Consider the following 23,889-nt stretch of genomic DNA (forward strand, 5'->3'; position numbering starts at 1 on the left):
TTCGAAAATGGCGAGCGTTACCGTGACATGCTCAAAGCGTTGCTTCCAAGAGGATGAAGAGGATGACATGGACATTTGGTTTCAACAGGACGGTGCAATTTGTCACACTGCTAAAGTTACACTGGAACTTTTGGCTACCGTTTTTGAAAACCGAATAATCAGTCGAAATTCCGATATCATTTGGCCGCCTCGGAGCTGTGATTTAAGCCCATTGGACTATTTTTTGTGGGGAGCCGTTAAGGACAAATGCTATGCGAACCATCCAGAGACGATTGATGCTTTAAAACACGAAATCGAAGTTGCCATTCATGAAATTGGAGCCCAAACAATCGAAAATGTGCCTCAAAATTGGGTTTATCGAATGGCCTACTGTAAAGCCAGTCGTGGCAGTCACTTGAAAGATATTATTTTTTATTCATAAATGACAATGTTCAATCTTCAAAATAAAAAACAAAGTTTGATAAAATATTGATTAGTTTTTTTTTATAGCCGATTCAAAAAGCAAATTTTACATGGCCCACCCTATATTTATCCATTTTATCGGATTTTCCGGTGCACGAGTAGCACTCAATTTCAAAGGATTTTACCGGCAATGCAATTCGTGGTGACCACGAATACGTATATGAAATGACAATAATAACGAACAGCTGATATACGCATACAGAGAAACAGAGAGGCATGAGAATTTACGGTTGTTCAACAAAGGTGGCGCTTTTAGCTAGGTTAATTCACATGGACGGACATTTGAAATGTAAAATTTTGAGAAAATGTTATAGTTTATTTTGGTTTTCATTAATTTTACTGTTATTCAGATGAAAATTGGCCTTTGTTTCAAGATTCCGTGTATTGGAATTTCGAGTATTGGGCACCCTTTACCAACAACATATCTTTCGCCGGCCCTGTCAACTGCAAAATTTCATTGAATAAATAATAATATTTGTACATATTAACCTTTATAGAAATATGCACACACACGCACAAAATTATTCGCACAGCAACTAATTTTTCAAACGATAAGCTGTATCTTGAGAAAAAATTTATGTAATTAAAAATGTTATGCTAAGAAATTTACACAAATTTATTATGTATGTATTTAAAACCAACATAAACTTAACAAAACTTTACTCCATAAATGAAAAATTAACAAAAATCACAGAACTCTTCATATTTAAATTCTAAACCTCTTCTAAATTATTCACACAATTCGATTTCACAAATAAAATACTAAGTTCAATGAAGTTTTAATATTTAGTAGGCATTTCTTTTTGCCTGATGACTTCATCAAGTCTATTTGGCATAGAGTTAACTAATTTTTTAAGTCACATTTGGACTCAAATTGCGTCGTTCCTGTTGGAGTAGCGCCTTTAGTTGGGTTTTGCTAGTTATGTTTATTTTAGCGACACGCCTACCGAGTTCATCCGACAAATGTTCGATGGCATTCAAGTCTGGAGACTTAGGTGGTGTGGGAAGAATGTGAGGCACATGGAGAAAGATCCTACGCACATCGTGGGCAGTATGCTTGGGATCATAGTCTTGTTGGAAATAAAATATATTTCCAGCACACAGTTTTTACGCACTTTCATGCAAGTTTTCTTTTAAAATATTAAAGTAAAGTGATTTATCCATAATACCAACAATAAATACGAGATTACCCACGTCTGCCGTCGACATGCATCCCCATACCATTACAACACCTCTACCATGATTCTGACTGTACTTACTGTATCGCTTTTATCGAATTCGCTATTGGATTTTCTCCAGACTCGACTCCGTCCATCCGATTGTAAAATGTCGCTAAAAATTGCGTTACTTGGCTTATTTTTATAATCCTTTGTGAACTCTATCCTTTTATTTTCATTGACTTTGCTGATGGGTGCTTTCTTTCGAGCCCTTCGCAAGCTATACCCGGCACGTCTCAAGACCTTGCGAACTGTTTTCGGATGCACTTTTTTATTAATCTTTTCAAAAACTTTTGCTACTATTTGCGTTGTTGTAATTTGTGGATTCTCTTTTATTTGTCTTATTATATGGCCTTCATCACTCCGGGTCAATTTGCGAGGTCTTCCAATATGAGGTCGCCTCTGCTGATTTGTTTCCCCTTTAAAACGTTTTATTATGCTATAAATAGAAAAACGACTTCGATTCAACGTTTGACCGATTTCTGCACATGATTTGCCCTCATTATGCATATACAAAATTATTTTCCTTTCAGCTTCAGTTGTGTTTTCTTGGCTCCGACCCATGATGTACTAATACAACGCCAAAGCAAGACTTGAAATGCCAAAATAAGTTGAGTTTCGAATGTTCTTATTCACAACGGGACTTATTCGAAAGCATACATAGGTTGCTTTGTTAGAAAAATTAAATCAGTTAAAATTTAAAACTCATACTTTGTATGAATAATTCTGTCCCCTGAAAATATGAGGAATCGTATGATTTTCGTTAATATTTCATTCTTGGAGTAAAGTTTTATTAAGTTTGTATTAGTTTTAAATAAAAAATAAATTTTGTGTATTTTTCTTAGAATAATATTTTTAATTACATTACATACAGCTTTTTTAAACCAAATTTAGTGCTGTTTGAATAATTTTGACAGTGGGTGTATGTTTTAATATATATCAGATCCTCTAACTCCTAGTAACAGCAAGTACAAAATATACATATCTTTTGAATTTGTCACGTTGATTATCCTTTTTTTTATTTAATTTAACCAGTGTTTTTAGAAAATTGCCGGAAAGTCGGATTTGACATCTGGACAAAAGCAACAAATTTGCAGTTCTTTTGAAAGCCAAAAACCTGATTTATGCAGACATAGCAAGAACCGTTGGAATATCCAAGGCGTCTATGGTAAATATTGCCAAAAAATAGAAAAATACCAACAACGTTTTAGCGGTTACTTCAAACTATCGCGAAAATTGTCGCCAAAAACGCATCACCTCAACCAGGTAGGATCGCAAAATCGTCCAAACAGTTCCCTGGAACAGAAATGTTTCAAGTCAGATGATTTTAAGAGAGGTTCAGGAATCTAGAGTAAATATTTCGGAAAGAACGTTACGACGACGTTTATACGAAAATGGAATTATACGAATTTGCAGACGACCAGCAAAAAAGCCAAAACTGACACCGTGTATGCGAAATCGGCGGAAACTTTGGGCACAACTTCACAGAGACTTCGACGCGGAATATTGGAAAAAAGTAAGTTTCATTTCATTATCATTAAGGGGACCTGGTGGTGTAGAAATTTCAAAAAATCTATGTTTTGGTTTTTCGATATTTCGAAAGTATAGTATCTTTGGAATATATTGTGAAATTTTCATGCGGAAGTTCCCAATATTATAGCTTCTACAGCCCATTAACTATGTAGAGAGCGGTCCGCGCGCTTATGTACCTCAAACTTTAAACTCATTGATTTCGAAACGACTTCGAGACGGCGGGGATGAAAACAAAAAAAAACTATTCAACCGAATCACTTGAAATTTAGATATATTGTTCACAACATGTATTGCTATGGTCGGAACTAGAATCATAATTTTATTTAAATAATTTTCTATTTTTTAAACTAAAAAACTAGTGAAAAAACCCCGATTATACGAACTTTTTTTTCAAAAGTGCGCCATTTTGTCAATTTTACATTTTTTCGATTTAACACAAATGTCTGTATGCAAAATTATGAGTGGCAAAATTTTGTCGATATAACTAAACACAAACCCACGCAAACCGATGTATTGCAGCATTCGTCGCGATCGGACGTGTATTTATTTACTCTCCATACAATAAGCTATAATTAGTGATTTTAGTGACTTTTAATTAATATCGACAGTGCTCTAAGTAGCTGTAGCTGCTTAATTGTGTCTTTTGTTATGGCTAATTGCGTGTCATGCAAATTAAAGTGCTTAGCGAACGAGTACATTACGTGCGGTATATGTTGCTCATCAACGCATATAAAATGTTCAAATCTGAGTGCCAGCTGCATAAATGTAATCAACTGCAATTTAAATGTAGTATACAGGTGTGGTATCTGCAAAGATCGCATGCTATCTCTTAGCCAGTCAAAAATTGATGAAGTCATGGATAAGCTAAATCATGTTCAAGAATTTATTAATTTACTTTCTAATATGCATTCTAACAACAACACTAAAGCTGCTGATAATAAAATTGTAACAAGATCTAAGGCAAAGGTCAATGAACCTAACAACGTTTGCGTAGCAACAAAACTAGATGCGCCGGCTGTTCGGTCCAAAAACAACGCTAAAAACTCTCTAAGTAGCTCTCCCTGTCAACTAAGACCGTCCACTCTGCATACTGATGCTGATACTTTAATCGTTGCTGATGCTAATGTGTTGATCTCTAATGCTGCTAATTCTCTCACTGGATCTCTCTCTTACGCTCAAACTGCCGCCGTAGCTAAAGCCAATGCTGTAGTTCCCGCTCACCTTGAATCCGTTACAACACCTCTCCCGTTCGCTCCAAATACTACTGCTGCTGCAAATGTCAAAGGTGCAGGTGTAATCTCTTCACCTGCTGTTTCATGTAATACTAACTCTTCACTGTGTGTGCCGAGCTTAGCAATACAGCGTAAGAGAAAAGAAAATAATATTCTTGTTGTTGGTGCAAATGATAACTGCGAACTTGACGTCGCTACTCGCTCAATATGGTTACACATCTCATCTTTTAAACCGTCGGTATCAGCGGAAGATATAATAGCATACATTGCGAAACATGCAAACATCGACAAGAACCTTATCTCTTGCTATAAATTAATCAAAAGAGACGTCCAAATTGACTCGCTAAAGAGGGTGAATTTTAAAATAGGCATCTCTTCATCATACTATGATAAATTGATGAATCCAAACTTATGGCCAGCCAGTGTAAACGTTCGGCCCTTTAAATTTTTTCAAACAGCGGCGCCGGCAGAGAAATCAATTTGACTACATACTACTGCTAAAGACCATATTAGTGATCCTACTAACAAATATGCTGTATATTATCATAATGTTAGTGGAATGCGAACTAAATCTGCTCAGTTTCGTCGTGATATGCATTTACACGATTACGAAATTATTGCTTTATCAGAAACTTGGTTTCACGAGCAAATATTTTCATCAGAATTTTTCGACGAAAATTATCACGTCTATCGCTTAGATCGCAACCCAACAACCTCTGGCCTATCTAGAGGAGGTGGAGTACTGTGGGCAGTAAAAGCTAATTTGTGTAGTAGTAATGTTTCTCTAAACTTATACTCTAACAGTATAGAACAAATATGCGTTAAGATAAAATTTTCATTAAACCGCTGTATCTTCTTTTTGTTATCCTACATTCCGCCAGATAGCACGTATGATATCTATGAAAAGCATTTAAATAATTTAGCATGTATTTATAATAATTTAACTCAAAATGATGAAATTATGTATCTTGGAGACTTTAATTTAGGAAATATTTCATGGTTGTCATATAATAATAATCTAATACCTTCTAACGTTAAATCTGAAATAGAGTTACTGTTTGTAAGCACTTTATTATCGTTTGGCCTTAAACAGATCAATTCAGTTCTAAACGATAACAATCGAATATTGGATTTAGCTTTTATTTCTGCAGACTTGAATTCATCTTGCCAACAATGCTATTTACCTATTTTAAGTAATAGTCAACATCATAAAGCGCTCTTAATAAATTTTGAATTTTATAAATTCGATAAACTATCGTCGATCACTACATTTGGTCGCAATTACTCTAAAGCTGATGTTACAAAGATGAGCGAATACATTGATAACACAGATTGGTCATTTTTGGACACTTTCGATGATCCTAAAACATCTTATAGTATTTTATGTGACAAATTACAATCAACAATTTCCCGCTTTGTTCCTCTACGAAATTGGAAATCTCATAAGAAACCCCCCTGGTTTAACTCGAGGCTTTGTCATCTGAAAAATTTAAAAAATAAAGCATACAAGAAGTTAAAAAGAACCAATAGCATAAGCGATCGAGACAACTTACTCCGATTGAAAAGGGAATTCAATTGTCTTCATAACTACTTATTTAAACATTATATATTTAGAATTGAATCAAATTTAAAATCAAATCCCTCTAGCTTTTGGCGTTATATCAACAATAAACGGAAGACCAACGGCTTCCCCACTTGCTTAAATTACGATGGCATTGTTTCGGATAATGAACAAGACTCATGCGACCTCTTTGCAAAATTTTTCCAAAAAGTTTATGAAAAATTTGACAAATTAGACACTCTTAACCTTAATGTATCCTCTTCTGAATCTTATGATGACTTTACTGTTTCAACCAATGATGTTGTACAAGCAGCTTCAAAACTGAATAATAGCTCATCTACCGATCACGAAGGTTTCTGCCCCGTATTTTTTAAACTCGTCTCCACCTCAATAGCGAAACCGATCTCAATTCTCTTCAATAAATGTCTAAACAAATCGATTTTCTTAGATGCTTGGAAAATATGCTCAATCACGCCAATTTATAAGTCAGGAAGCCGAAATGAGGTATGCAACTATCGCCCAATAGTTAAACAAAGCACCATTTCGAAATTATTTGATTCTATTCTCAAAGTTAAAATGTTAAGTCGTATTAGTGATCTTATCTGCGAGTACCAGCATGGCTTTGTCCCCTTAAAATCCACTTGTACTAATTTGGCACTAGTCACAAATAATATTATTAACGCTTTTGTAAATCGCGCACAACTAGATGTAGTTTACACGGATTTCTCAAAGGCATTCGATAAAGTCGACCATTCTATTCTCATTAAGAAGTTGAGTGCATGCGGTATTAAGGGAACACTTTTAAAATTCTTTTTAAGCTACCTTACGGGAAGGAAATTATTCGTTAAAATAGCATCGTCTAAATCTACATTATTAATTAATGCTTGGTCCGGAATACCCCAAGGGACTCACTGTGGGCCAATTCTTTTCTTAATATTCATAAACGACTTACCTAAAATATTTCAATATGTAAAATGCTTAATGTTTGCAGATGATGTAAAGCTATTTTTACAAATCAGCTGTATTGAAGATTGTTCCAATCTTCAAAAGGATCTCAAACATCTTCACGATTGGTGTACCATGAACCACCTACACTTGAACACTGACAAATGCTACGTGGTTTCATACAGGAAGAAACCCAATCCATTCATCTTTAATTACTTCTTGAACAATATTATGCTTAGTAGGAAAGAAGAAATCAAAGACTTGGGCATAATCTTCGATTCAGGACTTACGTTCTCGAAACATATTGATTACATTATCTCTAAAGCTTTTTCTATGATTGGATTTTTACGTCGTAATACGGAAGACTTTTCAGATCCCTTGACTTTGAAAGCACTCTACGTCTCCTTAATTCGAAGCCGACTAGACTATTGTTCTCTAATATGGAACCCATTCTACCAATGTCATATAAATAAGATTGAAAAAGTCCAAAAAGTCTTTACCAAATATGCATTGTGTAAGCTGCGCTGGCCTAAAGGGCTCCCTAGTTATATAGGCAGACGCAAATTGATTGGACTACAAAGCCTTGAGGACAGACGAATCTACTTTTCGATTCTCTTCGTGTATAATCTTCTAAATCTCAATATAAATTGTCGTGAGTTACAGAGTCTAATTACATTTCAAACAAAGCACCATGATTTAAGGCAGGTTCGTTTATTTGTAGACCAACGGTATAGAACTAACTATGCCCTCAATGAACCGATGGTGAGATGCATTCGATTCTGCAATAATTATCCTAGCCTCGACTTTAGACTAAGTTTATATAATTTTAGGCAACAACTGTTTATAATCTTTAATTAATAATTAAAAATTTGTCTAATATAGTCTGTAAGAATTATTGGTAGACTGAATAAATGAATAAATGAAATATGTAACCAAACGAAAGCAGCTGTTTTCTACGGGCTCAATTGTGTGTATCTCACGACCATCAGACAGGGACTACGGTAACGTCCGTGAGTGTGGGCACTATTAGGCAAAGACAAATCAACAACGCACTTGCTTCGTGTTCCATTTTTTTTTTATGTATACGAACAAAGACATCGTTGCTCGTCTACTGCGCGTCGCGTTGCCCTTCCTCTTCTTTTCTCCCTACCGACCGCATCAATATGCCCGTTTCCATTTACCAAAAATTTAGTGATTGCGACCCTATATATATTATTATTTAACTCAAATATAGCTTTTTCTTTCTTTTTTTTCAAATCCCTAAATTTAATTTAAAACAAACAACTTTTCATAATTTCACAATTCGTTCACCATATTTGTTTTTTGTTTTGTTGCAATACCACACTTTACACTTTTTGTTGTGCATTTTCTTTTCATTTCATTCGCCTCTCCCAAGTGAAGTGACAGCCAAAGTTCCCTTCACAAGTTCGTTTTTTTTTCAGCATAGCTATCAAGCAAACCTTGTAAATCTATCATCCTTGATTTCATTCATAAAGGCAAGCGTATATTTCTCAAAGTAAGGCTCGTTCATTCACTTACCACATCGTGAAAAGATTTCAAAGGTGAGCTCTTTAACAGACCCTTATTCGGCTCTGAGCGAATTTGACAGAATCAGCTGATGGTCACGAAACGGGTTCTTTACGAAAAAACATATACATACATGTATAATTGGCACGTACACCCTTTTTGGTGTGTGATTGTGTTAGTGATATACAAAAAAAAAAAAAAAAAAATAACCAATTGCACTTCGTTGCTATCTGGACAACGACTTCAATTGGACGAGTGTATGAATGCACGTGAAAATGATCGTGCATAATTCGGCTGCCAAATCCACAATTAACGTGGCAGCCAAAGTTCCCCTCACAATTTTCTTTTACCCCATAGAGAAATACCAAATCTGGTAGTCTATCAGACCGTTAACCGGCTCTCAGCGAATTTGAGAGAATCAGCTGATGGGCTGACAAATCAGGGGATGTCTTAACAAAAACAACAGAGATTGGGCGGCGATATACGAAAAAACTCAACACAGTGTTTGCTCATGCTGCTGCTCTGCTGTCTGAATAACGACTAAATGAAAGAGTATATGAATGCGTCCTTGAATTGACCAGGTTTGGCCATTAGCTATGGTGAAAAAAGTCGGGCCCTCGGCAACCGACTTAGCTCCTGGGCGATGCTACTACTAATAACATTCCGATGACCTTCGACTATTTCTGTGATTTTATCGACATTTTCGACATTACGGACATGTTCTTTAACATCAAAAATACCTGAACGGAATTGAGAGAGAGAGAATACAAGATATCGATCAGTATTGCCATCTACCATGAAAATAATGGATTTATTTGTTGCCACACTAATATTTTGTCGAGCTAAAACAGCAAGTGGAATTACCTAACTAACGAAATCACATTGTTACAAAAACAAAACAATGATTATGGTATGTTTACATAGACTGGGTTATCACCATTTTTGAGCAGAGCAAGGAAATTAGCGCTCTCCAAGCAACACTGTTTTGTAGATTGTTTTTGCAATGTAGACGAATGACTACAATAATCAAAAATGAAGGCTGGCAAGGGGAAGAAGTAGAAAAAATTGATTTATAAAAAAATATTTAAAATTATTCATTTATTATCGTTACCTTTTTTGAAAAAAAACAACAACAATACTAATAATTATAATAATCACAATGTCACAAAGAAGTATCTCAATTTCTCAAATTATAGGATAGTTAACCTTTTGTTTGACTGTGGTAATCTAATTACAGTAAACATAATTTGTCTTCTGTAACTCAGCCGCAAACCACTTATTCGATGATGCACCGGATCAAACGATCCCAAAAACATTCGCTACCCACACGAACATACACTTGACTCTTTCTAACAAACAGCAACAACTTTTCATAATCGCATAATCACCAACGACGACCTATCATTCGTCCCCTCTCAATCCATTCCAACATTCACATTTACTATAGCAATTCTCTTTACTAACAGGCTGTTAAATTTTTCTCTCTCTTTTGTTTTGTTTTTCCTTTCCCCCATCATTCGTTTCTACAGCCCTTAAAATGGTTAATACAGCAGCTACAACAGCATATCTAACTTGAAATTTAATTTCATCAACAAATTTATTTATCTTTTCACTTACCATTTCATCACACATTGCACAAAATGTTGATCGTTATAGCAACTACTTTGTCAAACGTTTTTACCCGTCTGCTTTAAACAGAAATTATTCCGCGTCACACAGCATAAAACATAAACTAATGCATTGAATCGACAAAACAGACTGAAGCGCGAAAAAGAAATAACATGAACGAAAATGTGACCCGAGCCGCTGAGAAATTTGTACAGCCGAACATGGACTATGCATATATGTACATACACACAAACACATGTGATTGTTGCGAATTCATCGTATAAAGCACGAGATGTCAAATATCCAGCAATATTCTGAGCATGCAAGTATGCGCATACACACATATGCACACACATACACACGGAATTGCTCTTTTCAGAGTAACTGATAAACTTAACAGCACTCTGCAGCTCAAGTAATATGTAGTTATACGAGTATGTACGTTGGCAACATTTGGGTAGTCTGGTTCTCAAAATTTTAAATACAGTGCTGCTAAAATTTACTTACATACATACCCGAATGAGTGGTTTGTATGCACCATATATCTATGTACTGCCCTTTTTAGGAATTCGGGATAACTGTACATTTGCAAATGAGTGAATAGAGACGACTTTTATTTTGTTCAAAGTAGTTGTGGAAATTATAGCATGAGTTTAATTCAGATGTATTCGAATGACACATTTTTTGGTAGGAAAAAAAGTATCATTTCTTTTGAACGTTTTTGATTATGGATATGAGGGCTTAAGGATTACATAAAGTTCGGCACAGGAACCAGATTATTGTAGATTATTTTTTGAATAATTGTTTCTATTTGCTCCACGTTTGCAATAACCTAGCCTAACTTTTCATTGTAGGTTATAAAATGTTACTCTCTTCCCCCACTTTCCTCTCACTCCTCTCTTATATTTCTCTAGATTAAAGTCAAAATTTCAAGGTTCGGTTTGGCCGTCCGAAGCAAAATTGTGAGAGTAACTTCGGCTGCCATTCATAGGCTTTTCCGCAGCAGATTTATACCTGCTCTTTTCACACACATAAACATATTCACATACCCGTCGAATCAAAGTTCCCACACTCGCCAACGTGTCTCTTTGATGTGAGATACACAAAATTGAGCAAAACTTATGCCCGTATGGCAACGTAAAAAAACCTGCTTTGTGTGTAAAATTGTGCTTGCTTGTATCGAAACAATGTTGCCATTCATATGTTTGCATGCATACTTTTACACACATACATGCATACTTTCACACAATTACAGTTTTTCAATGTAGGATAACATTATTTTAAATATGGCTGTTTTTTAATTATTTTAATACAAATATTAATTTTAAGAAGTTTATTTTGTTATTGATTTTAAAATGTACTGTTAGGCAACAACACTGCAAGGATGATAGATTACTAGGTTTGTCCAATAGCTATGGTGCAAAACAAAATTGTATAGGGAACTTCGGCTACCACGTAAAGAGGGTGATTCGCCGGCCGAATACTGTACGATCATTTCACATGTATTCACGCACATATTTACACATTTGTCAAATCTCTCGTTGTTCAGACATTGTGTTATTTTTTTCGTATCGTAATCCCTTTCCGTTGCCCGTAGGATACACAAAATTGAGCAAAACTTATCGCGTAGGAAACAATTGCGTTCTTTTAGTTATATATTTACACAGTACAACGGTTTGTGTGTGTATGTGTTTGGTTGTATCTACACAATGTTGTCATTGATATTTTTGCTTACACACTTTTTCACACACCCGCGTTGTCAGTTACTATTTTTCATTGTTTAATAAACCAAAGCCAAAAACCAACAAATGCAAATAGTTCATTGATCTATAATTAACAATATTCAACACTGTTTTTAAAATTTTTTAAATTTATTTTGTAAACGATTTCGAAATATACTGTTTGGCAACACTGTGCGGTGAGAGAGCTGAATCAACTGACAAGATTCTACGGAAACAATCCAAACTGCCACGTCAGCCATCTACGATACTACGGAACGGAACGGTGGTGAGAATTCATTTACATGGGGCTCTCTTTAGCTTCATCGTGTCAGCTGATACGGGCGTACGTTTACATTGGTGAGTGTAAGCACCATAACTCCTGCTACGTCAGCTCAGTGCTCATTTACACAGGGAAACATTTTGTTCGTGGGAGAAGGATGGACAGGGAAGAGAGAGGGGATTTTGTCGCCCATACTAGCAACACGCTTTGTGCTTCTTATTCGTATTGTCAAACTCAAAGTTGGCTGCAAAACAATTCGTTTTCTTCCTTTGTGGGAGAATACGCTGAGAGCCGGCTAACGGTCCGATATTGGACACACCCAAGGCGAATTGAGTACAACAGGTGGCGCCTTCCCAAAGCAGTTACTTTATTTTTCGCAATTTTGACAATTCTGACGCCAGTGCCCTTCCCAATACAAAACTAACGAAAAAAACAAATAAACAAAAGTAGGAGGAATTACATGTTTCTGCAAATTGAGATTTGTGAGATTTAAATCAAACAAATCAATGAAAACGTGCGTTAAATTGCGAAAGTATAAATGTATATAAAGCCTCCAAATGTGTTTTGTTTTTTGCGTTTTTATGCGGAAGGCGCCGTGGCAAGAGAGTATGAGCTTGTGATTTCTTGTGTTTGGTTGCTTCCATTGCTTTCCCCTACTCGTCCTCTTCACAAAGTAATTCCCCATCCTTTCGCTTGTTTATTCATGAGTTCATAAAACACGGCGAATTCGGAAGGTGCAAACATGAGTCCTATCATTCTTGCGTTTACGTCGGTAAACGGCAGGATTCGGAACTCTTTTACTCGTGAGAGCGCTTTCAAAATTTGAATTTTTCTATAACCTTAGTCAGTGATGCCACACCGGAAGATACATTAATTGGGTATTTTTAAACAAAATTGGGAATTATTTTTACGTGAACATACTTTTCTGATGTGCTTTTCACATATTGAGCTAATTTTGAAGCATTAACCTTTGAATGTTTGCCCGCTTCTTTGCTAATCAAACTGATGTCTGTGCGAGATAGTTTATCCTGGCGGCCATTGCGCGGCTCATCTTGGTAGAACCAATATTTTTAATGTTTTTTACAATGCCCAGTACTGTTGGTAGACAGAAATTTAAGTTTTGAAATTTCACCACATAACCAAGAACCATTACATTTTTGAACGTTAAATTTTGAACGGGATTCCGTGTTGCAGAAAGCCTTCGGCGAGTGTGTTTTATAAAAAACACGGGTCTACGACTGGTATAAGGCTTTTGCATACGGCCGAGAAATCGTAGAAGATTTTCCCTGATCGTTCCAAGAGAATTGAATTCCTTTCAAAAAATTCATCGGATGAAGGTGGCTGAAGCCATGCTTTAGCAAGTGACTGCGGACCCAACATTTATCCAGCGCATCAGAACAGGTAATGACACATGGGTATATGAGTTTGACATGCAAACTAGTCAACATGCAACCAGGCGGCCGAATGGCGCTCTTCACATGAGTCGAAAACCACGTCAAAGTCGGTAAAAGTGAAAATCATGCTACTCATTTTCTTTGATTATCATAGTGTTGTGCACTCGGAATTCGTTCCAAATGGTTGTACGGTAAACAAGGAATATTATTTGGAAGTTATGCGACGTTTGCGAGAGAATATGCGTACGAAACGGCCCAATTTGTGGAAAGAGAACTCATGGATTGTGAACACTTTTTTGACCAAAAACTCACCAAATATCATCGAACAAATACCGTATTCACCGGATTTAGCCCCCTGTGACTTTTTCTTTTCGCAAAACTTCAATTGCCACTTCGCGGACGCCGCTTTGAGTCGATAGAGCCCATTAAGGTGAATTCGCTGAAGGAGCTGAAGAAGATCTCTTCAAACGCGTTTAAAAGGTGCTTTGATGACTGGACTAATCGTTGGCATATGTGTATTGCTTCGAATGGAGCATATTTTGAAGGCGACAAAATAAACAATTATTTTGCGTTTTATTGAACAATTCCCGGTACTTTTTTGACAGAATGTAAGTAAAGCAGCAAACATAATTATAAAAAAAAATACCAGTCTAACGGTTAGACGCGATAGAAGTGAAACCTTCCGTAAAACAAACTGAGAGAGAATGAGACGAAAGCAGCATTAGGAGCGGGATAATTTTAGGTTCATTATAATATTGCTATAAAGTTCATATTTTATTTTCTTCATTTTATTATTATTCATCCTCAATGTTTTCAATTTCAACAAATGATACGAGTGGCTTATGATAGATAAAATATGATACAAATGCTTTGGTTTCGATGTTGTCAACATATCTTTGAAATACCGCGTCAATGGTTGTTTTTGATCGTGTTGTCGATTCAGTGCGATTGTTACACATTTTTAAATTGAATGTTGTATTGAGAACGTCAATTAAAGGAACCGCTGTGTCCAATGCAAAATTTACGTTAAAATCGCCACTTAAAATCATTAAAACTTTATCGTAATCTTTTCTAAGTATCCGCGATACTTCTGGTGTATACTTTATTAAATTTTCGTGATGAATTCCGTGATGCTATTTATTGATTTTTTTTTCTGTCGATACTCACGACACTTTTCTGTATTATTTTTCGGCATAATTGCGGTAAATATTTAAAAATGAAAATATTTACGAATATAAAAATACACACGCGGTTGCTATTATGAGCGTCCTCAGCAAAACCTGCGTGACCGAAACTCTAACACAATTACATTTTTTTGAATGTTACAAACACATATGCACGCAGGTTTTGCTGGGGCGTGACCGAAATTCTAACATAATTACACATATGCACTCGTATTTGTTTGAAAATCGACTTTTTTTTTGGTTCTCCGTCACCTTTGGAAAATGTGTAAACAGTAAGCAAACTTTATTCATATATTTTTCCTCATTTTTGCATCAGTAAAATTAAACAAACGCCGTAGCCGAATGGGTTGGTGCGTGACTACTATTCAGAATTCACAGAGAGAACGTCAGTTCGAATCTCGGTGAAAACACCAAAATTAAGGAAAACTATTTTTCTAATAGCGCTCACCCCTCAGCAGGCAATGGCAAAACAGCGAGTGTATTTCTGCCATGAAAAAAAGCTCCTCATAAACATATCATAAAATAAAATAAAATAACTGTATAAAAAAATGTTTTTTCTTGTGATTCGAACCAAGGATTTTGGATCGGAAGCTCACATTGCTAGCCGCTCGGCTATCGCGCCATGCTGGCCTAAAAGTTATTTAGTTCGTCGCTACGTTTATATGTAATATTCGTAGCCAAGAGTGTCGCTTTTTTCGTTTCACTTTTTCTCAAATCACTCCCAACGATTCTAAAGAAGTTTTCACTTCAAAAACGGATGTTTCCAGTTTATTGCGATTAGATGGAAGTTTCAACTAAAAATGTATCAATGCATTTTTCAATAAACTTTTTGGACTTCCAAACCAACGATAATAGACAGTATGCAGACTTTTGCTTATCACTGTATTTTGTACCTATACAATCATTTTTAGAAACAAAAAACCAATCACAATGCCTTGGAAGTTGGGCTGCGATCGATATTTAAAGTACATGAGAGGGGACACGCTGGTTTTCAACTGCATCCACAAGTGGCAGGAAACGCGGAATAACTCCACAAAATGGCGTTGGACACACAAATTCACACCCCCAATCCAAAGCTTTAGCTAATGAGGCCAAATAGAGAAGTATACTCTTACCTCACTCAGCTCTCGTAAGGACACAGCTGCTTCAAAGTGTGACCAATATCATACAGTTAACCGGCTCTCAGCGATTGTGAAGGAATCAACTCATTGGCTGACGTAACCGGAGTCACGACAGCGGCTTGTTTACAAAAAAAATGTAAGATTGTATTGGGATTTACGAAAAAAATCAACCCAGTCATTGCTCATTTTACTTCTCTTGCCGTCTGAACAACGACTCATTGGACGAGTGTACCATAAGAATACGTGTGAAATGAGCAGGTGGAGTTCGGCTGCCGAATCGTGTCGGATGTTCAAACAGAATCTATCAGTTTTGCTCTGCAATAGGAATTGCGCCAATGCGAGGTGGTGCTGTTGCTCCATCTGCTGAGTGGTGGATTATCAAAGTGTGAGTATTTGTCTCTTCATCCCTTTTCTTTCTTCTTCTGAAATTCGGCAATAGCCCTCAAACGTGTTATTTTGGAGAATCGATATAACCTTGATAAATTCCCTTTAAGTTACATTGTGCGGACGACACGGAGAATACAAAAATAGAATTCGCAAAGTTGCGCCAACAAAAGTTGCCCTGTAAGAACACGGCCATACGACGCTCACATTGAATTGTGCGCTTGGCAAATTTTTCAACCCTTCCGCATTGACGGAGAGCCATCAATGCCAAAGAGAATTTCAAACAGCTGTGAAGCATTCAAATTTGGTGCTATTAGAGACGAACGCACAATTTATATGCAATAAAAATATGTAGAATAGCAACAACAATGGAATACAAGATTACGAACAAAAGGATAAGCGAAAGCAATGCCAAGCACCAGAAATTATAAACATATACATACATACACACTTTCTTGCACGGCGTCATCGGCAAAACAACGCATTTGGAGGTATAGTTATAATTCGTGCTTTCACAATTTTACACGCGGCATTGCGTTTAGTTTTGCTTAATCACACCATCACGAAGCCATTTGCTGAATTTTTGCAAACATGTAATCTCTCCCCCTTTGTTTGTTTGCTTTGTACTCTTAAGTAGGGGTGGGATTATTTTCGAATAATATTCGAATAAACATTATTCGAATAAAACGAATAATACTATTCGTTTCAAATAATTCGAATAGTTCATTATTCGAATACCTTACTATTCGAATACCTCACTATTCGAATAGTTTACTATTCGAATACCTCACTATTCGAATACCTTACTATTCGAATACCTTACTATTCGAATACCTCACTATATATTCATTTACATTAGGGAAAAAATGCTTTTAAAAATATAAAAATTACATTGGCCGTTCTCATGGTGCATGCACTTGTACATTAACCGATTAGTAGTCCGCTAATCTAAATAAATATTCACCAAAAATATTCGAATAGTGAAGTATTTGAATAGTGATGTATTCGAATAGTAAGGTATTCGAATAGTAAGGTATTCGAATAGTAAGGTATTCGAATAGTGAGGTATTCGAATATTGAGGTATTCGAATAAACGAATAAAAAATTCGAATAAATATTATTCGAATTACGAATACCTCTCGAATAAAAGATTTTATTATTCGAATAATTTTTATTCGAATAGTCCCACCCCTACTCTTAAGGTGCCTGACGTCTTTCTTCTCAAAATCGCGAAAAAAGTACTCAATTCTGTATTCAATTCGTTTTGACCCGAACAACGACTGGTTGGACGAATGTGTGAAATGAGCGGGCAGAATTCTACTTCCGGGTACCCGGTAACGTGGCAGGCAAAGTTACTCGCTCAATTTCGTTTGTCACCATAGCTGAAGGTCAAACCTTCTATCTATCATCCTTGAGGACGACAATTCCTACTGTGACTTCTTTTTCTGAATTGGCACGGTAACGCCTTACGCGATTTTGGCCGAAGTTAACAAAGCGCGCCAATCGTTCCTTTCTCATGCTAACCGACGCCAGTTGGACACACCAAGTGAAGCCAAGTCCTTCTCCACCTGATCTTTCCAACGCAGAGGAGGCCTTCCTCTTCCTCTGCTACCACCAGCTGGTACCGCATCGAATACTTTCAAAGTCGGAGCGTTTGTATCCATTCGGACGACATGACCTAGCCAATGGAGCCAACTGGGAGAGGTCCTTCCCAATTCTGACGGCGCTGCTGGTATTGAGCAACGTCATCTTGCATAGCCGTCCTACTGAGACTACTACCAACTGAGAAACTCTACAGAGCCTTTGGAAACGTCCTTCGCCAGGAATATTCGTGCCACATATGTTGCCATGAAAGAAAATGTGGAACGCGGCATGCGACTTGGTGGCCGAGACTATGAAATCGATGAGGATGCAGCAGCGGCGGCTAATTAGCTTACCTCTTGCGCGATGTAATACTTGATGGCAGTTCCGCGTGGAGAGGAGATTGAAATAAACAGGCTTAGTCTGTGAAAAGTGTGCATTGCGCGCTCAGGCCAACTTCTGGCTTACATAATCGTCCTACCGAACGCACTATTCGGCAACTCAGCGACAAAATTGAGAATAATTTTACATTATTGCGGCTGTAAATGAGAATTTTTCCAATGACCCGAAATAATCGATTCGGTGCTGAAATCGGCCGGCCGATCTTCCAAAGCGTCATAATTTCCGTCGTTGGGCTCTTGAAAAACTCGCCAAAAATCCGCATTTTGGGACCCGAATTTTGTTCAGCGACGAGGCCCCTTTTGGCTTAATGGCCACATCAATAAGCCAAATTGCCATATTTGAGCTGAAGAGCAACCCGAAGCCATTCAAGAACAGTCATTACGTCTGCTGAAAACAATCGTTTGGCTGCAGGAATCATCGGTCCATATTTCTTCAAAGAGGAGGCTGGCGCCAATGTAACAGTAAATGGCGAAAGCTACCGCGCCACGATAAACCACTTTTCGACGCCGGAAATTGAAGCCCGTGATCTTCACAACATTTGGTTCCAAGAAAACGGCGTTACTTGCCATACAGTCCGTGATACAATGGCTAAATTTGCTAATGAAGGCTCTGTAAGTATACCACTAAGCTCTGAACCCTTTCTAGATGTCAATTCCGCATCGATTCAACTATGGATTGACAACTTCATGCGGTCTACCCATAGAGGACGTTGGTCTGGGTTGAACTCGTGTAGAATACCCAAGTGTTTTGTGAAAGAACCAAACAGGAAAATGGCGACCTTTCTCTTAAAACTAAGAAGAAAGGACCTGAGAGTACTGGTGGGTATAATCCCAGAGCATATGGCTGCCATGGGGGCCGTAGACAACCCGATCTGCCTATCCTGTCTTGAGGGTGACGACACTACAGAGCATTTTCTCTGTAGCTGTCCGGCGTTTTCCAGAATCAGACTTAGGATACTGGGTAGCGATATACTGAGTATGGATAAAACTCATACTCTTCCTCTTCCAGGTGTCTTAAGATTTATCAATGAATCCAAGAGATTTGTGGAAGAGTGACCTCAAACTAATTTATCCGTCTAACCTTTTTATCTTTCCTAACACTATTCTTTGTACTGAAATCTATCCGGGTGTAGTACAATGGTCTCTTGTCCAACTACCCACAAACCTCATCTAATCTAATCTAATCCCAGAACTTGCCGTGCCTCGCCTGCAATACACAGATACGTAATAAAAGCTGATATACTCTCATTTGCTTACGCGTGTCCATAGACCCTTTGGTCTGTGATTGCTTTTTATATAAAATGGAATATGGAATTTCCCATGCGTATTGCTGCCATTATTTCTGCAACCTCAGTAGACATCGTTTACGGATTTCCTGCAACTCTCTATTACTAGGAATCAGTTGCGCAATTGAAATAATTATTGCTGCTCTTTATGGTACCTTATTTTCACATCGTTAATAATAATTGAACAAACCAAAAACACTAAAACATTCTACCAAACCAATTTCTATGAAGAAAAATCCTCCAAAACAGTCTTGACAACTCTTTGTCAATTTTGCAGCTAATCTTTATCATTTTATTATCATTTTTTGGACATGTGAACGTGCTTTTATACGAGTATTGACCTGGGACGTAAACCACTTAACTTGTGTAGACATATAAAGGGTGATTTTTTAGCTATTATCTTTTTAAACAGTTGGTTTAAACAGCTGACGCACGTTTAGTGTTTTGTTTCACTTTCAAACATCTTCAGTTTGGTCTATAATTTAACCATGAATCGTCTTACAAACGAACAACGCTTGCAAATCATTGAATTTTATTATAAAAATGCGTGTTCTGGTAAGAAAGTTTAAGACCCACTTTTTTGATCGAAAAATTGAGTTCAGCGATGAAGCTCATTTTTGGATCAATGGGTACGTAAATAAGCAGAATTGTCGGTTTTGGAGTGAAGATCAGCCAGAAGAGTTACAAGATCTACCAATGTATCCAGAAATGGTCTCAGTTTGGTGCGGTAAATGGGCTGGAGGTATCATTGGACCGTACTTCTTCAAAGATGCTGCGAATCGTAACGTAACTGTGAATGGTGACCGCTACCGTGAAATGATATCCAACTTTTTTTTGCCCAAAATGCAAGAGCTTGACTAGCATGACATGTGTTTTCAGCAAGACGGTGCCACATGCCACATTGGAGTGAGCGGAGGGACCATTTGAAGCGCAGTCGCGGTCAACATTTGCATGAAATAATCTTCAAACATTAAATTATATGGACTGTACTATCGATTTAAATAAAAATTTCATGCATTTTTCTGAATTTTACGTGGGTGTTTTCTTGAAAAACTTTCCCATAGCTCCTAAAAAATAACCCTTTATATTTCCCACGCGATCGAAATTTCGATAAACACACGTATTCACATCTCTACTATAGCCATCTCTTTCTTACAGTCCATGATACCATCGCCATCATACCAAAATAACATTATTCATATCCTACCATTCCACCCTTCAGAGAACTCATTCTGTTGTACACTTTTCTCTGGCGTACTCTCAAAATGTTGGTGTTTTCCTTTGCGTTTTTCTTTCTATTCGGTTATGTTGCCATGGAATGTGGTCGCACATGATACAAAATATAATACACGTTTGCATTGAAATATGTATTTGTATTTCTATTGCACTTACTACATTTTTTTCTCACCTAACAAAATTACTATTTTTAATAATTTGGTGAATAACTGCTTCTGGTCTGTTTACTTTAACCAGCCTTTAATTTTTTGCCTCACTCCTAAAGCCATTATGCGAATTTTCTGAGCAGAAAGAGACTGGCGAAGCAGAAACGAAATTCAATAAACAGCACAGAGCGAATAGTACGCATTTTTCGATACACGCATACACACACACACGCACGCACATATATTCTAACGAAACTAGTGTGTGACCAAATATTCTATATACATATGGGCATTTTCACAAAAAGGTCAACCACGAGTGCAAAACTCAAACTGTTCCTGAAAACTTTTTGTTGATGAATAATAAATCTCAAATGTGTTTACTTTATAAATATAAAAGAATTTTTCTTTTCTTTTAATTTTGAGCCGAAATATACAACGAATATACAAAATTTACAAAAATCTAACTCTTTTGATCAAATATACTAACTTTTTTCCTTGTAATATTACCTTATTCAAGGCAATACTATGATGTTTTTATAATTTAAAAATCTTCTACTGATAGTAACATAATGTTTAACAAGCAGAGAGACTTAGTGGAGATCGAGTAACGGTCGTTTTTTTTTGATTACTTCTTCTTATATTCGTATGTCGCGTCCGTTACCGAAAAATAGCATTTATTGTTCTCATTAGTGCAAAAAGTGTTGAAGTATAAATTGCTTTCAGACTTTAAGCAAATAACTTATTTCACTTAAGAAAAGTAGCCATTGACTCTCGAGAAAAACGATTAATAAAATTTATTGGTGTTTGAAATTCGTCGCGTCCGTTACCGCGAACCTTAAATTTTAAATAAAGTCGTAGAGATTGCACAAGATTAAAATTTTATAGATGGCAAAAACGGCAAAAGAAACAAGAAAAGCAATAACAACGAAATATAGAGAGAAAATGAAAGAAAACGCCGAGAAATGGCAGGAATATAAGAAGAAAGAAGGTAAACGAAAGCAAGAGTACCGAAAACGATTATCGCAAAAAAAAGAAAAGTAGACGATCGCATAACTTTAAACTACACTATTGGTCCTTTAAGCGACTTAATTCATGATGTAGAGATTCAGCTACCAGCTTTTAAAATGCATTGTTTTATTAAACGTCACCAACAAAATTAGTTTGAAATTAAAAAGAAAAATTTAGCAGCTAATGAAATTGTTATTCAAGTTGATTTTGCTGGAAATTATCTCTTGACATGCCAAAACGAAATTCAATATGCCCACTTTAGTTATAACCAAGTAACAGTATTTACGTGCGTAGCTTGGGTTCTTGGTGAAACCAAGTCCTATACTGTTATCAGTGATAGATTGACTCACAGTAAATTCGACATTTACTGCTTTATTTCCAAAATTATCAATATCTTACAAAACCAGTACAAACCAGTAACTCCGCATTTTTATTTTCTCTGATGGAAGCACTTCCCAATTCAAAAATATATTTATTCTTTCTAGTATTCCAAGACTTGCAGCTGAATTTCATTGTGGAATCTTAGAGTGGAATTTTTTCGCCACTTCACATGGTAAAGGTGCTATAGACGGATTAGGTGCCGTAGTTAAACGAAAAGTCTGGCAAATCGTTAAAGCAAGAAATATCATTCTCGGTGATGCCTTATGCTTCTATGAATGTGCTAAGAACAACATTGATGGAGTTAAAATTTTGTATATCTCTGGAACACAAATTGATAGTTTTTTTAATCAACTGTCAGAGTTATGGCAAAATGTTCCAAATATCAAAGGAGTTAAAAGTATGCATTGGTTTTCATATTTCGACAGTAAATGTATTGAAGTTGCTCGGACGGCCCATTCATTAAAGAAAATAATTAAAATAGACCATCCTAAAAACTAATAACTTTCTTCTTAATTTTTTAATTCGTTTTTATTGTAATATTACTTGAGTTTTTATTTTCAATAAAATTGAAGTGTTATAATGAAAAAAATTCTATTTCCTAGCTCATGGACAATTTTGTCGCGTCCGCTATGTCGCGTCCGTATTTCTTCTATACTCAATTAAAAAAAAACGAAGAGAAAATTATCATATTTCATAAACCTACGAATAACAGTCATCTGTTCGCATTTATTAACATATGTATTGTATATATATAAAAATCCTTAATTTGCTGAATTTTGTATATTTCTGTATGCGCCTCAAAAAAACTTTGTAGCAGACGTATAATTTAGTATTAAGTATTGTAGCATACGTATTATTTAGCATTAAGTATGTATTACTTTTGTAGCAATGGCAACACTGTAAATAGAGATTAGCATTACATTCTACACCTGTACTATTATATTACATTCTACACGATGTTATGTAATACACAAAAGCTGTAAGCAAAAGCTCTGTAAGCAAAAGCTCTATGCCTGAAGGTATAAAACAGCGCTCTCGTGTGATCGTCCTTCACTTTGCGAAAGACGTCCACTCGAGAGGTAAGTCAACTAAGAACGGTATAGTAGAACAGTTTTCGCTGGTCGCTACTACTGTTGTTGGTAATATTTAATGTATATATGCTGTGTTGTTGACAGTGTAATAGATCGGTGATGAGCTGGTCGTTACTACTGGTAACATATATGCATATGTATATATATACAAACAATAATATTAATTGCAGGAATATGTATGCAATTGACAGTATAGTAGAACAGCTTTCACTGGTCGCTATTACTGCTAACACATACATATACTTATATATATATAACATATCACGCTATTTTCTTTAAGGTTTCTTTTAGCGTACTTAAGAGTTTTGTACCCACGTACCCCCTTTATAATTGGCGCCCAACATCGTGGCAAACCTCTCGAGTAGTTATAATTATTATCGCCGAAGCGAAAGAATTGCGAAGCAAAATAATAAGATGGCTCAGTTTACTACTGAACAGTTTGAGCAGCTTATGCAAGCTGTCGGCCATTACAATGTACGTAGTGGTTCATTGAGCAACTGTACTGCTCGTTATGCAGGTGAACGCGATTCCACAAAAGTTGAGGAGTTCATTGCTGCTGTAGGGACGTTTAAAGCTGTCGAGAAAATAAG

The 23,889-nt window shown here is 36.4% G+C and overlaps 1 protein-coding gene across 6 annotated transcripts in view; it reads right to left on the reverse strand.

The window, feature by feature from the left end:
• LOC129239692 (uncharacterized) overlaps positions 1-23,889 on the reverse strand; it is a 100,516-nt gene that overhangs the window by 52,011 nt on the left and 24,616 nt on the right. For 3 of the 6 annotated variants that reach the window (XM_054875413.1, XM_054875411.1, XM_054875408.1), the window contains exon 1: positions 10,095-10,221. In XM_054875413.1, coding sequence (XP_054731388.1) covers positions 10,095-10,109 — 15 coding nt within the window. In that variant the 5' untranslated portion in view covers positions 10,110-10,221. Of the gene's footprint in view, positions 1-1,721; positions 2,413-10,094; positions 10,222-23,889 lie in introns of those variants that run through there. The other 3 variants (XM_054875403.1, XM_054875404.1, XM_054875407.1) reach the window with 3 other exon arrangements.

This window comes from Anastrepha obliqua, chromosome 2 (assembly GCF_027943255.1).
Source record: "Anastrepha obliqua isolate idAnaObli1 chromosome 2, idAnaObli1_1.0, whole genome shotgun sequence".
NCBI lineage: Eukaryota > Metazoa > Arthropoda > Insecta > Diptera > Tephritidae > Anastrepha > Anastrepha obliqua.